The sequence below is a fragment of the Triplophysa rosa genome, linkage group LG9 (assembly GCF_024868665.1).
Source record: "Triplophysa rosa linkage group LG9, Trosa_1v2, whole genome shotgun sequence".
NCBI classification, from domain to species: Eukaryota; Metazoa; Chordata; class Actinopteri; order Cypriniformes; family Nemacheilidae; genus Triplophysa; species Triplophysa rosa.
Window position 1 is genome coordinate 24,262,810 of NC_079898.1, and position 14,557 is coordinate 24,277,366.

Sequence of the window (14,557 nt, forward strand, 5' to 3'; positions counted from 1 at the left end):
TAGCAACTGAGATTTCTGGGGGAGTAGTCAAAGGTACCCCAGAACGGTTTGTTTTCCTAAATGCTTTAAACTACAGTATCTCATTTTGTGTTTTACAGACAGGAACATATTTTCTTCTACTATTGTAGTCAATGGTTCCCCAGAAATCTCAGTTGCTAACATTTTTCCAAATGTCAGGTTTGGAACAACTATAGAGAATGAGTAATTCACGATTTTCGTTTTTCGGTGAACTGTCCCTTTAATTTTCATAAGGACTGAGAAACTTGCGACTTCTGAAGAGAGTCTTACCATACTTTTCAATAAAGAAATACACACAACAATGAAGCCTTGACTCAACTCAACGCTTTTCTCGCATCGCCATCAATCCCACAATTCAACTTGACAGTGCCACAATCGGCTTCCAGAATTCCTTTTATAAAATAATATTATTAATAATAAAAGATATATTATTGTTAAATATCATATAAAATAATATATATAATAGTTAACAATAATTGTTTTGTTTAATATACTGTGTGTTTGAGCCCGCAGAGATGGGGTACAGAAGGCTATGTATTGTTTGGAGGGGTAGCCCATTGTACCAAGTTTGAGAAGCACAGGTGTACAACAATGTGTAGAAGTATTTTATCTTTGTGTCCCAATGGTTGCTGTAAAAAAATGTGTTAACTCAACTTAACCATTTTTAGTTATCTTTTTGCTTTGACTCAGTTAAGTTTTATTTACTTAATCTTCCAAGTATTTCAACTTAAAAAGTTGACATAACAATTTTTTTGGCCCAACAACTTTTGTCAAGTTACCTGGACTTACAAAGTTTAGTTGAAATAAAGTAGCACTAAAAATTAAGTTCATTCAACTTAAATTATCTTATTTTACTAACTAGCACATTTAGCTAAATTAATAAAAGGACTTTATTGTAAAGTGTTGCCTGTAAAATAAAAAATGTAAAGGACAAAAAACATCAGACATTGGTAATCTTTAGTTTCTGTTATATTATGGAACAAGGTTAACAAGTTTAGCTTAATTTCTGTCTGGTTTGTGATGAGTAAGGCCTGTTTGTCTGTATGATAAGGTCAATGTTTGCTTATAATGGTTTATTCACTCACTCTTCATTTATGATTATTCTTTTTTTAATAATCAAATTGAGATATGTTAGTTTATTAAAGTTCAGTTGGTTTGAGCGGCTAATGTTGATTTTAATTAGAATAGGTTAGCCCATGTGATCATGTTTTGGAGTTTGTGAGTTATCAGACATCACAAATCAATGGCGCTCCCGCTAGTTTATTTATTTATAAATGTTCTCCCCATCTCATCATATTTAAAGCGTCTCACGTCTGAAATCTCATTTACACTCAAGCGCTGATGTGTCTTTCCTGAAGTGATAAAAGTAATTTCCATGTAGCGCGATCCCATGCTCCACTGTGTTTGCCTGTGTTCTCCAGTGAATAATACCATTTCCAATTCATTAGGCTGCACTTTTGTTTTAGAGGGTCTGCAAATTAAACAGGAAGGTGTTTTTCCTCCGCCTCTCGTTCTCTGTTTGTTTCTCACCCTCCTTTCTGCCGCGAGGACTCGGCGCGTGCGTGACTTCATCTCCAAATCTCTAATACAGGAGTCTCCCCAAGAGACCAAAAGCCACGCCGTCGCATCAAAGCAGCCTTGTGTCTGTGATTACTGTCACACTGTCAATTCGACATTATACAAAACAGATGCAAAAATTGTTCTAACACCCCTGATGTTTTTCAATGCAGGGAACCCTGTTGCCAATTTGAGAGCTGGATTTAGATTTTCTCTTTTTACACAACTTATTTGTGGCGCTGAGACAAGACTTTTGCACATAGGCTGAGATTTGGACAAACCTTTAACCTTAAGTATTAAACTTTGCAGTGTAATGTAACCATTGTCTTTTGTGCTACAGGCATGAATGGTACATCAAATTGTGTGGCTTGTTGAAAAGGTGCTAATATTCGATGCAATATATTCAGTCGGTTCACGTGGTCATTCACACCCTTAAAAATAAAGGTGCTTTAAAAGGTTGTTCACAGCGATGCCATAGAAGAACCAATTTTTGTTCCACAAAGAACCATTCAGCCAAAGGTTCTTTAAAGAACCATCTCTTTCTTACTTTCTTATAATCTGAAGAAGCTTTTGTGAAACAGAGAGGTTCTTCAGATGTTAAAGATTCTTTATGGAACCAAAAGTTTCTTCTTTGGCATCAAAGCACCTTTATTTTTAAGAGTGTACTAATAAGCATAGAAAAAATAAATAAGACGCACAAATACTCTGTAAAATGTTCAATTTTTACACTACATTTACAGTGACACATTTATCTGTATAATCTAATCTGCTTGTAAAGTTATATTTACATATAATATGCATTTATTTATATATTATTATTCTGTGTTAGTGTTATTTGTATGCACCATGGGTCTGAGAGTAACGTAATTTCAATCCTCTATACTGTACATGTGGCAGAATTCGACTTTGACTTAACTGTCTGTCATACTGTCCTAAAGACTTCGGGCTGGTTTCACGGACAGGGATTAAGACTAGTCCTAGACTAAAATAAATATTAGAGCTGTCCAAAGTGATAACAACTTGCACAGACATATCTTAAAATACATCAGTGCCATTGTGTTGTCTCAAAATGCACACAAGTAATGTTTTTAGTGTGACTTGTTTGTTAAAATCACTTAAATTTCATAATTAAACTAAGGTCTAGTCCTGGTTTAAACTAATCCCTGGGATTAGTTTAAACCAGGACTAGGCCTTAGTTAAATCAGGATATTTAAGTCATTTTTAAAAACATAATTTACAAAAAAACATTAATGGTGTACGTCTTGAGACAAAACAATCACACTTATATATTTTAAAATATGTCATTGCAAGTTGTTTTCGATCAAGAAACTTCTAACATTTAAGTAAGTCTGGGACTAAGATTAAACCCTGTCCGGGAAACCGCCCCTATATGTTGTAATATCTGATCTTGTGATCATACTAATTGTTATGTGTCGCTTTGCATGAAAGCACCTGCCAAATAATTACATATAAATATACTTCTATCCAGAGTCAGACACATTTTTATGGAGTCACATTTATTAGGTCATCTCTGAAGTGCTTTATGTTCTGGTGTATTGTTTCAAAATAGCAGAAGTTGAATACCAATAGGGATCTCGGTCCCGGAGAGATAATGCAGTGCGAGGTCGAGGGTTCGAGTGAAGAGAAGCTCTCAGCCCCATCACATGACCTCTTAACAAGTAACCCCGCCTCATTCCCCGGCTGCTAATGGATTGACTTACTGACCCGCGTTTGGGTAAAGAGCCTGATAGCGTGGGTGTTCGTGTGCCAGGTGATAGCTCATATCTGTATTTAGATAAATCATTTTAAAAGGAACAACTTACATAAGAGCGACGCTTATATAGTGTTTAAAAAGGGTGAATTATGCACATGAACTTACAGTTTTTAAAGATGTTAATCATATCAACACGGATGTGAATGTTATTATTTTGAGTGCCCCGGATTCAGTGGATGTTGTCATTTTTGTCTTTTCCCCAGGTGCTGTGCATTACATTTAAAAATGAAGAACTCTCAATTTATAAGGAAAAACTCCAGATGTTCCTTTTTTTTCTTTTTCTAATCAAATTGCTTTAAACAAAACAAGTTTTATTGGGAACATTATTTTCAAAGAAAATTAGATGTTTCCCACATCCACAATTTCACTTTCTTGTTTTAATTTTGTGGTAATTAAAAAAGTTTGCATTTACACTTTTGGTCCAGTTTTGGTTTACTCTTGAAATCCAGTATTAAGGTCTGTTCATACCAAAAACAATACCAAAAAAAAACTATAGCTACATTAATGGATTTTAATTGGTTTTAAATGTTTTATTACTTATTAGCCTGAAAAAAATCACTCTGAAAGCGATCCCAATTCATTTGTTCCTCTGTCTCAATATTGTTACAGTTCTTATTTTGGACTCTGCTCCATTCTAAAAATAATTAATGTGGCTTAGTAAATATCACAAAAATAAACAGTTATATTAATTTAATAAAATCTACTAAAATCTTTTAATTTATTTTTTTAAAGTGGGACATATTAAAAAATTTATTAAAAATCCAACAGTTAATTTCTCGTATTAATGTATTATTTAATTTTTTTAATGAAAAAATAAGTATTTAATTAACCCATTATATTTTTAATATACATTAAAATTCTTGGTGAATTCCAAAAGAAAACTTTGAGTTACTCAGATTAATTTCATTTGTACTTACATTTACACAATTTAAACAGTATATTTCATTGATTTCACGGCTTTAAAATTTGTGTAAATTGTTTCACATAAAATAAACGAGTGTATTCCCTATAATGCCTTTGTTATCTTTTTATTTGTAGTAATCATAGTTCTTGTTCTTGTTGTGAACAGGTCCTACAAACATTTATTGCAAATGTCGCTGGCTCCTAAATGACAAACTGCTTGTTATTTTAATCGATTTGGATAGGAGTGTCTGCTACATAATGAAACGTAATGAGAATGTTTAACCAAAGATGATGTTTGATTAGGGACAACTGCGTAAATATTTTGTAGTGGCGGAAACACATCAGAGCATCCCCAAACCGACAGAAATTGCTTTGACAAAAACCCTGTCGCGTTAAGAACGAAGCATAACTTGGAACATTCTAGGTTGCCTTCTCTCATTCCTTTCCCGAGAGGTCGGTTCTCCTCTGTAGAGCACAGTGGCCCGTCTTAATGTGCATGTCAGCCATGGAGTGCTTTAATGCTTTTGTTTTCAGAGGGGCTTGTCAAAGCTAACCAGAGCTCGGGAGTCTTGTTAGAAACCCAATTCCTCTTCAATTTAGGGCCTGGGCTCACCAGGGTCCGCCTAACCAGGCTCTGTTAGATGCATTTGTTGGTGAAATTGAGCTGCACGGAGGATTGCAGCGGGGCATTTAGAGGCGGCATGGGAATGAGCGAAAGTGTTTGAGATGCAAGTCAGGTCCGCCAAAGACTCGCAGGAGTAAATCTCTGTTAATAAAGTTCTGAGAGAAACCTGAGAGCGGTTCTCCTGCTCGAGCGAGCCGGAGGGATCGAGAGAAACGTCTCTTTCGCTTCGAAGATGAACTTGGGTGAGATGAAAAGATTTGTTGGAAAAATTCCACTTTGTAGTGGAAAATGGTTCTTTAGATTATAAAAAGTAGGAAAGAAATGGTATGGTTCTTTGGGGAACCAAAAATGGTTCTTCTATGGCATCACTTTGAGGAACCTTTCGATGCACCGTTTTTTTAATAGTGTACTTGAACATACAGTACATACTTTTACAACACTTCATTACGCAAAAGAAAACAGCACAACAAAACATGTTCTGTGATTTACAGAGAAGTACAATTTAATACTGAGCGATGCTCAAGACCGCATCGTCAAATAGTGAGATAATGACACTTTCATCAACCTGAAGTAAATTACATTCAATTTGTCTTTTAAACACAGCATTGTCATTTAAAAACCACACGGATTTGTGGACACTGAGGTTTGCAGACATTCCATCTACAGGTTGTTATAAGGGAATTAACGGCTGGATGAGTTTCAAGGACGTAATGATTGAAAAATGAGTTGAAATGTAGGTCTCTCCTCTCGAGTAAAGAGTATTTTTCAGTTTCTCAGTATTTATTCAGATACATTTATTATTGCAACGTTTTGAAGTTGAGTTTTTGTGCCGTCAGGGGAACAGAATCGAATTGGAAGAATAACAGTTGGCTGTCAAACAGGAAACATTTTTTCATTTTCTCTTCAAATTCATTTCTATAGCGCTCTTCACAACATTGTGCATTGTTGTAACTTGCAAAGCAGCTTATAGAAAATACATATGTGACCCTGTACCACAAAACCAATCGTAAGTGGCACGGGTATATTTGATTTTTCATTTATGCCAAAAATCAGTAAAGATCCTGTTCCATGATGATATTTTGGAAATTTCTTACCGTAAAAACATTAAAACTATTTTTGTGAGTGGATGCAGCAAAATCGCGAACAAAAATGGCTGGAAACACGCCTACAAACTTCACTCACTGCCGCTCTTTGGGAATGACCCACTCAAGTTTGGTATATATGTAAAGCTTAGAATTTCAGTATTCAGGTTCATCTACACTCCACAACGTCATTACAGCTGTAAGCCAATAAAGAGTGTTTAAACAAACCTGTTTCTTCTTAGCAACGGCCTGCTACAGCGCCTCTGATGGACAACTTCAACTACTACCATTTTATCAATATTTTGATTTTTTGCACCCTCAGATTACAGATATTGTCCTATCCAAACAAACCATACATCAATGGAAAGCTTATTTATTCAACTTTTAGATAATGTATAATTTACAAAAAATTGACCTTCATGACTGGTTTGTGGTCCAGGGTCCAGAGACAAAAGAAAAACAGCAAAGAAACAAGGAAAAGAAATAGAACATTTCTGAAATATTTTGAGAAATGTGTTTTTGTGTCCATACAATGGAAGTCAAGGGGTATCAGTGTTGTTTGGTTACCAACATTCTTCACAATATCTTCTGTTGTGTTCTACATAAGAAAGAAGGTCATTCATGTTTGGAATGACTTGAGGGTGAGTATATGATGAATTTTCTTTTTTGGGTGGTCTGTCCCTTTTAGGAGGTATGTGTGGAGTCCTCAGACAAATAGAGCAATTTTCCAAAAAAGCCACAGAGTTTATAATCTTCAGTAAGTCAACCTGTGACTGGTTTACAAAATAAACTGCACATTAACTGAAATAGGTTGGTTGAAAACAAACCATCAGGTTTGAATAAACAAGTGATTTGAGTAATTAGTTTTTTAATATAATAATATTGTTTTTTCAATACTCTACCATGGCTCTAAATGGAATTGGTCTGGTGGTTTCCAGGGTGACTTGACAGATTAGCATGGAAATGAAGGAATCAGTCATTAGCTAATTTACGTGTGACAGCTGGATGTTGTTTTGGGGGCGTGAGCTGTAATTTGAACGTTTCTCTGGCTGATCTAAATGAGACGTGATTGTGTTGAGGTTCAGTCGTCGGTTTCCCAGCACTTTAATAACCAGCTCTGAAATGTTGTATCCACTGAGGTGTATCGACTCTTCTTTGGTTTCTTCACAGCCTTGATGCAGCATAGCAACCAGCAATTAAACTCCTCGATTGGAATTCTGTCAAGGGTAACAAAATGAGCACAATATCTATTTTACTTCTTTTCTTAGTGACAAGACATAATATTTTGAGTGGGCAACTCCTTCTGTCATGACAGGTATTAAGAGTCTGAGCATGATATCTTACAATAAACTTACGCGATCGTATGTCAGTGAAGGAATGGATGATGAGGGCACGTGGGTGGGGGGCAGGAGGGGTAAAAGAGGCAGAATCAAGGAACAAATGAGTGTCCAAGTGTGAGAGATAATATAAAAACAATACAAAAACTTGCAATGAACAGCAATGAAACAAAATTTCATTTTTTATTCTTTAGATGTTGTGCTTTTATAGCTTTGAAAACTATTGCCCAGAAATTAAACTTCATTCACTCTTTGTTCCAAATTTCTATAATGTCATTCTATCGCTGTAAAAACTTAAAAATGGTCTCATAACAAAGGTAAAAAAGTTACTTGAACAAAGATTTTTTTTTAATCAAACAAGGAATCCATTTATGTGTATTGTATAAGATTTGTCTAAAATTGTTGCTAATAACATGTATTTTGTTTACAGGACTTATAATATAGACTTAAAAACTTGTATTAAAGTTTTTGTCACAAAAGTTTTTCCAACTTGCCAAACTGTGTAACCTGAACAAACAAAAAGTTCCCAGCATGCATTGTGGCATGTTCAATATGTTTTTTTCACAAGTTTCTTAAAACATACAACTGGCAAGAGCCGCCTCTAACTCATCTGTACTTATCCTTCTAGATCTACAGTATCTGCTGCCTTTGACACCGTTAACCACCACATACTCCTGTCGACCCTCAAGGCTATGGATGTCTCTGGAGTGGTGCTACAATGGTTCAGGTCTTACCTCACAGGTAGGTCATTTAGAGTATCCTGGAGAGGTGAGGTCTCTGATTCCCAACATCTGGACACAGGGGTGCCTCATGGCTCAGTGCTTGGTCCGTTGCTATTTTCTATATACATGACATCCCTAGGCTCTGTCGTTCGGAAGCATGGCTTTTCCTATCACTGCTATGCGGATGATACACAACTCCACCTGTCATTTCAGCCTGGCGATCCGACTGTTTCTGCACGCATTTTAGCATGCCTAGCCGACATTTTGCTCTGGATGAACGACCATCACCTGCAGCTGAACCTTGCAAAAACAGAACTGCTTTTAATCCCGGCCGACACAAAGACTCATCACAACTCCATTCAACTGGGCTCATCAACCATCACATCTTCCAGAACGGCCAGAAACCTGGGAGTGGTGATTGACAATCAGCTTAACTTCACTGATCAGGTTGTCAGCACCACCCGGTCCTGTAGATTCATCCTCTACAATATTAGGAAAATTAGACCTTTCGTATCTGAGCATGCTACGCAAGTCCTAGTCCAGGCTCTTGTTCTGTCCAGACTGGACTACTGCAATGTGCTACTGGCTGGATTTCCAGCTTGCACAACCAAACCTCTACAGATGATCCAGAATGCAGCGGCAAGAGTGGTCTTCAATGAACCGAAGAGAGCACACATCACTCCTCTCTCCACTAAGTTACATTGGCTCCCTATAGTCGCTCGAATCAAATTCAAGACTCTGCTCCTGGCCTACAAGACCACCACTGATTTGGCACCCCCTTACCTTCACTCGCTAATGCAGACTTATATACCCGCCAGATCCCTATGCTCTGCAAACGAACGACGTCTTGTGGTGCCATCCCAAAAAGGTAAAAAATCTCTCTCACGTACCTTCTCGGGATCGGTTCCACATTTATGGAATGATCTGCCCGCTGCTACAATATTAGCAGATTCTGTGGCCATCTTTAAGAACCGTCTGAAAACACATCTCTTCCGTCAACACCTGACTGATCAGTTCTGACTTCTATCTCTTTTCTACTCTTTCAAAAAAAAAAAAACTTTTCTCTGTATACTGTGGTAGACTATATGAGACCAGTTTTCTTTATTGCACTTATGCTTTTTGTTGTCCTTATGTTGTTCCAATTGCTTCCATTGTTTCCCTCATCTGTAAGTCGCTTTGGATAAAAGCGTCTGCGAAATGACTAAATGTAAATGTTTTTGCAGACTTTTTTATACTGTTGTTGATGATGTTGTTGTTGTCACCACCATGATCAAGGTTTGTGTGTTCAGTGTTGAAGTGCATGATCTTGCTATCACTAAAGGTTTCTTCAACACACACTTTTTGAGCAGTTACTTGACCAATGTTCTGGTTTGTATATAACATAATAAAAACAATGTGAGAAAATTAAATAAGAATGTAATCTCCTGAGTTGGCTGGACTTTAAAACATGGTTGAGTAAACTTAAAAATATTCTAGTTGCCTAGTAAATTAAGTTGGTTAAACAAATTGTACTTTTTAAAAATTTAGTGAATTTAGTATGGATAACCTATACTTGCTCAAAGGTGAAGTGAAAAAGAAAAAACTATTGGTTTATTTTGTGCACGCTTAAATTTTTTACAGTGTACATAAGCAATTATTGAGAGTCTTTATCATGCATTTTACTTAAAATTACATAGCATATCATAGTAGGCCATATAATAATATCTGTCCAGTTTTATTCTCATCACTGTGACTAGGCAGCCCACGTTCCTGCAGTTTGGATTCAATGATCTTTTTGGACTGAGAAGTAAAGTTCTGAAATTGAAGTATGATTGAAGTAACTCTTTCAAAACACTAAGAATATTTGATTCCTCAAGTGGTTGTTTCTTTTAAAATTCCTCAGATTTGTAAAAAAATAAACATACTGTAAATCACATAGTTCATTTGGTCTTACAAGAATTTAATGAGACTTTATGATTGCAGAAACAAAATCTTATTCAAGACGCAAGGATACAAAAATGTGTATGCTACATATGGATTTTACTAAGCCATGTGTGAAGAGTAAATCTGTATTTCCTCAATAATGATTTTCCTTTGCTAAGTACTCATGGTGTCAATGTGAATTTTTTCACAAGGTTGCCTGCTTTTGCTAAACAGATGCTTTCAAACATCAGATTTTTTCATGCTGTAACAATGTTGTGTGTTGCTCGTAACTGTATAATAATCTCAATGCGAGCGGTTTCAAGCGAGCAAAGCTTTAGGAAATGCAACATGCTCCAGACAACAAAACAAAAAGAAGATATTTTAATGGTTATTTATTTATACATCTTGGAGTCATATTTCAAATATATTTTTCCTCTAAAATAGTTCATTACATGACAGAGAATATACAACATCTAGCACTACAAGCTTCTCTCTCACTTGTGCACCAGTATCTAAAAACAAACAAACAAACAAATATACATACAAAGAAAAGAACACAAAGTCTTTCTCTCTGGTCTGAACGCTTTGCATACAACAACAGAGATGCTCACAGCTCCACTGCCCACTACTAGAATTCTCCATTCAACATACAGAGACATTCTTCAACAGTGAGATGAATGCATGTGTTTGTCAATGTGTGTTGGTGACTTTCACGGATAAACTTCAGGTCGGAGCAAGGAATCATGTGGTATTATTACATTATTATCTCATGAAACCTGTCCAGAACATGTCATATTTCACCCCATTTCAAGAACCACAAATTAGAAACTAGATTTTGCTAAAGAAAATTCAAGCTCATTTTGAACATAATGCAAAACATATCCAATTTATACTACTGCGATGTAAAAAATATAGAGATGCACCAATAGTAAATTTCTCCACTGACAGCCGATTATTCAGTGTGATATCTGCCGATACCGAATCTGAAGATTAAATGAATCTTTCTTAACATTCTAAATGTTATTCATATAATGCATTTTAATATTCAACATCAAACTTGTGATGTTTCTTAACATTTTCTACAGTATATACAGGACATAACGTCCCTGAACATCGGCTGTTTTTTAACTATCGGTCGATAGCCGATAGTGTCGAAAAATGCAACCAGTACCGATTACTGGTCCATATATTGGTGCATCTCTAAAAAAACATTAAAGCAGAGTAATGAGAATGACCATTGAGAATTACACAACATACTAAAATGCCTGAATACATTAAAGTGATGATATATTAAATGTGCTTGTTATTAAAAGAAGCCATAAAAAAATCTGTAGTAAAATCTTTAAAAAAGCTTCACTTTCTTTACGTCAAACAATTTCTGTAGTTTTTAGGGTGAAATGTGACTTGGACATTTTCATGAGATTCACTCATACAGTATACTGTCAACAAATAAGACAAGTACATTAACCATGGGCATCTACATTGAACTTTCATAAACACTTCACGCTACATGTGTCATGTTTCCTTCTCCATTCTCCATTCATACTTGTGGACATGAACCTGATTACAAAACATTTGGTGAGTAAAAACATTTAATAAGGGACCATGTAAAACAAAATGTGTCAAACATCATAACAAAAAATGAAATGATAATAACGTCAGCTATCATTGAACCGTGATCTGTCTAATAAACACTAATGCCACATTTAATGTACTGCAATGAGACCTTCATTTACATTCATCGCCTCATCATCAAGAGCTTTTTATCATAATTTTGTGTTGATCCTGCCATCCAAAATGAAAGTATATAGCGCTTAATGTTACCGTCCGAATTAAACAATCAGAAATGTGTGGAGTGCAAAACAGAAGACCAACACAAAGGTTGTAGAGATCATGAGCAATAACCATGTGTCACCAAACACACATTAAAATGTAAAACAAAAAAACATCTGGAATACATAATGTACATTATCCTGCAACATAAAACGTCACAACCTCATATTCATTTATTCACCGTCATCGTCTTTCTTGCGTTAAATCTAATCGTCTGTGTCCTGCATTAGGATGGATTATAAATAATAGCAGATTACATGACATGTAATGAAGGCATTGTGCAAGAATTCTGGGCGTTTATGGTAACATACACCGGAACAGTATTACAGCCGTGGGAGTGTTTTTTTCCTCTGTAAAAGAACCTGGATTGTGGTTGAATTCATTCCAGGCTCTGGACCTGTTAACCATGGAAATACCTGAGGAGCGAGTCTATGATAATCTCTTCAACAGTGATAGACGTACGCCACATTACTCCGTAGGTTAAATATGAACTGGTTAAATATGAATGTGAGCGAATTTTACAAGCCAAGAGAAATTATTTTGCACGTTTTATGTTTGTAAACAGACTTACCTTAAAGCTTTACTGGGGATGGAGCTACTTAGCGTGAGTTATACTAGAACAAAGCAATTGAAATATATATTTATATAGTGTAGAAGATTGCACGAGAACATCAAAGCTTACGCAAATTTTATAAAGGACACTCAACCAGAGGCACAAATGGTTCCTTCCATTCTTATGCAATCAGTATTTACTATAATTTTGTGTCTTCATCCTTCACACAATTCTGTATTGATGATAGATATGATGAAGCGGAGGAAATCGCTAACTTTCAAAGAGAATCAAACACACACCCTTAAATGTCGGGCATCACATATTGCTACTAAATTGTAACAATGTGCTTCAATGGTATTGTCTGTGATGATGTTTTGAAAAGTAGCCTATGGCTAAATTTGTCAAATCACTCATAACTTTATATTGCATCTGAATCTTAAACTGTTGGCATCCGCATTTTACGCTGCGTTCCATTCAAAGTCGGATGATGTACGTTCCTACTTTATATCTCCTGCGCTTGACGTTAAAGTCAGTCAGAAGATGATGTACAGTATAATGAAGGTGTTTGATTCTCAACAAAAACATCTAAGAGAATAAACAACGCTGTATGATGGTGTACAATTATCAACAGCAAAAATCACTTATGTTTTGATATTCATGTACTTTTACTTAAAACATAACATAAATGTTTATGAATTTGAATTTCATTCTTTAACGATTTCGATTAATTTCATTAACTTTGTAAATGTACCTGGTTATCACCATGTTTGCATGATGTCACCTTGGCAAGCTGTGGATTTCTGCTGGAGTTTCCAGGTTGGAAGCCCAATGCACTTTTTTCAAGTAGGAAGCTAAAAAAATTGTTAAAAAAATTCCCAGTTGAATAGAACGCAACGTTATCGAAGATGCTTTAACACGATCGCTTTTGTGCCCAAACTCTTTTCACGTCAACACAATTTGTTGTCATGTCAAATCCTCCAAACCAGAATATGAAGTTTGTCGATGGCTCTCCGTGAAAAGCTTGCAAACATGCGATTTCTCTCTAATGCTACACAAAACTCCATTCTTGATCATCAATGCCAAGTGCTGTCTGACTACCCAGAGGTGTCCGTCTTTTAATCCTGATGGAGTCCATGTGCCCATATCAATGAAGAAGAGAACATTCCACACCTAGTCAGAGGTATGGACCTATTGCTAAATGAGAAGACCCACACAGTGAGTCGACACTCTCCCGGCAGTTTGATTGAAGCTCGAAGTGATCATTCTCACAGTTTCTTCAGGTGCTTTATGTATGTTGTCGATTGATGGAACGGATGTCAGTCTGTTTCAAAGTTCCCATTGTGTCATTTTGGGAACCACCTTGTCTTGGGGAGATCGGCGATGCAGCAGTGGCACGGTTTCTTTAAACAAAGCCAAAGGACATGAAGTGATACAGCAAATCCAGACCGACAAAATACCACATAAAGGAACCGAAATTACTACAAAAAAGATATAAATTTGTGCTTCATTAGTTTCACATTGTCATAGTCCCAGAAACTGGAGGCCAGTTGGGCTTTTGCACCTTGATGCTTATTTAACATTTCACATACATGTGAATGTACAGATACGGTTCCAATTGTCAGTATCAACAAACTTCGTGACCATGTTTTGTATCTTCCAACTCGGCTTATTCCCCAGAAATCACATCTCCATGCACTTCAGTCTGAGGAAAGAGTAGCTCATTTGGAAAAAAGGGCGTTCTTGTGTCTGTTCTTCCTGTAAGCCCTCCATCATCTTTGGTAACAGAGTTGACACTTTGGCGAGTCAGATACATACACGAGGGACACGGGGGTGAAGTCAGTGGAAAGATGTAAATGTTTGACATTAACTGAGATTATGCTTTTATAAAACATACATCAGCCGTGCTCACAGGAACAACTGGACATAAAGATCAAGTGAATTCAATGAAAACTAAAGTTTCATAAAGCACACGTGTATGGTAACAGAAGGGACGTGAGGATAAGCGACAGCATGGGAAACACAGGAGGAAATGAGGATGAGGAAGGCAGCAGCAGGAAGCGTGGTCACGTGTTGGGGCAGTTCTTATTGCTGCCACAGGGGGCGTCCTACGCAGGCGTATCTGTGCGGGGGTCTCGGTATCATCTGAGCAAGAGTGTCAGGCAGAAGGTGCAGATGAGCTGGACGCTCGGAGGAAGATGGCGGAGACTGCGGTCGGACCCAGAGAGCACTGCTGTAAATATAAACACAAGAA

The 14,557-nt window shown here is 36.5% G+C and overlaps 2 protein-coding genes across 3 annotated transcripts in view; one reads left to right on the forward strand and one right to left on the reverse strand.

Moving 5' to 3' along the window:
- Positions 1-7,952: 7,952 nt before the first annotated feature.
- Positions 7,953-9,361, forward strand: LOC130559668 (uncharacterized). Its single transcript, XM_057342879.1, has 2 exons — positions 7,953-8,037; positions 8,232-9,361. The coding sequence occupies exons 1-2, from the start codon at positions 7,993-7,995 to the stop codon at positions 9,036-9,038; spliced, it is 852 nt and encodes a 283-aa protein (XP_057198862.1). The 5' UTR covers positions 7,953-7,992; the 3' UTR covers positions 9,039-9,361.
- Positions 9,362-10,304: 943 nt separating this feature from the next.
- Positions 10,305-14,557, reverse strand: part of LOC130558992 (MAM domain-containing glycosylphosphatidylinositol anchor protein 1) — a 161,204-nt gene continuing 156,951 nt past the window's right edge. For both annotated transcript variants that reach the window (XM_057341788.1, XM_057341787.1), the window contains one exon: positions 10,305-14,536. In XM_057341788.1, coding sequence (XP_057197771.1) covers positions 14,445-14,536 — 92 coding nt within the window. In that variant the 3' untranslated portion in view covers positions 10,305-14,444. The remainder of the gene's footprint in view (positions 14,537-14,557) is intronic.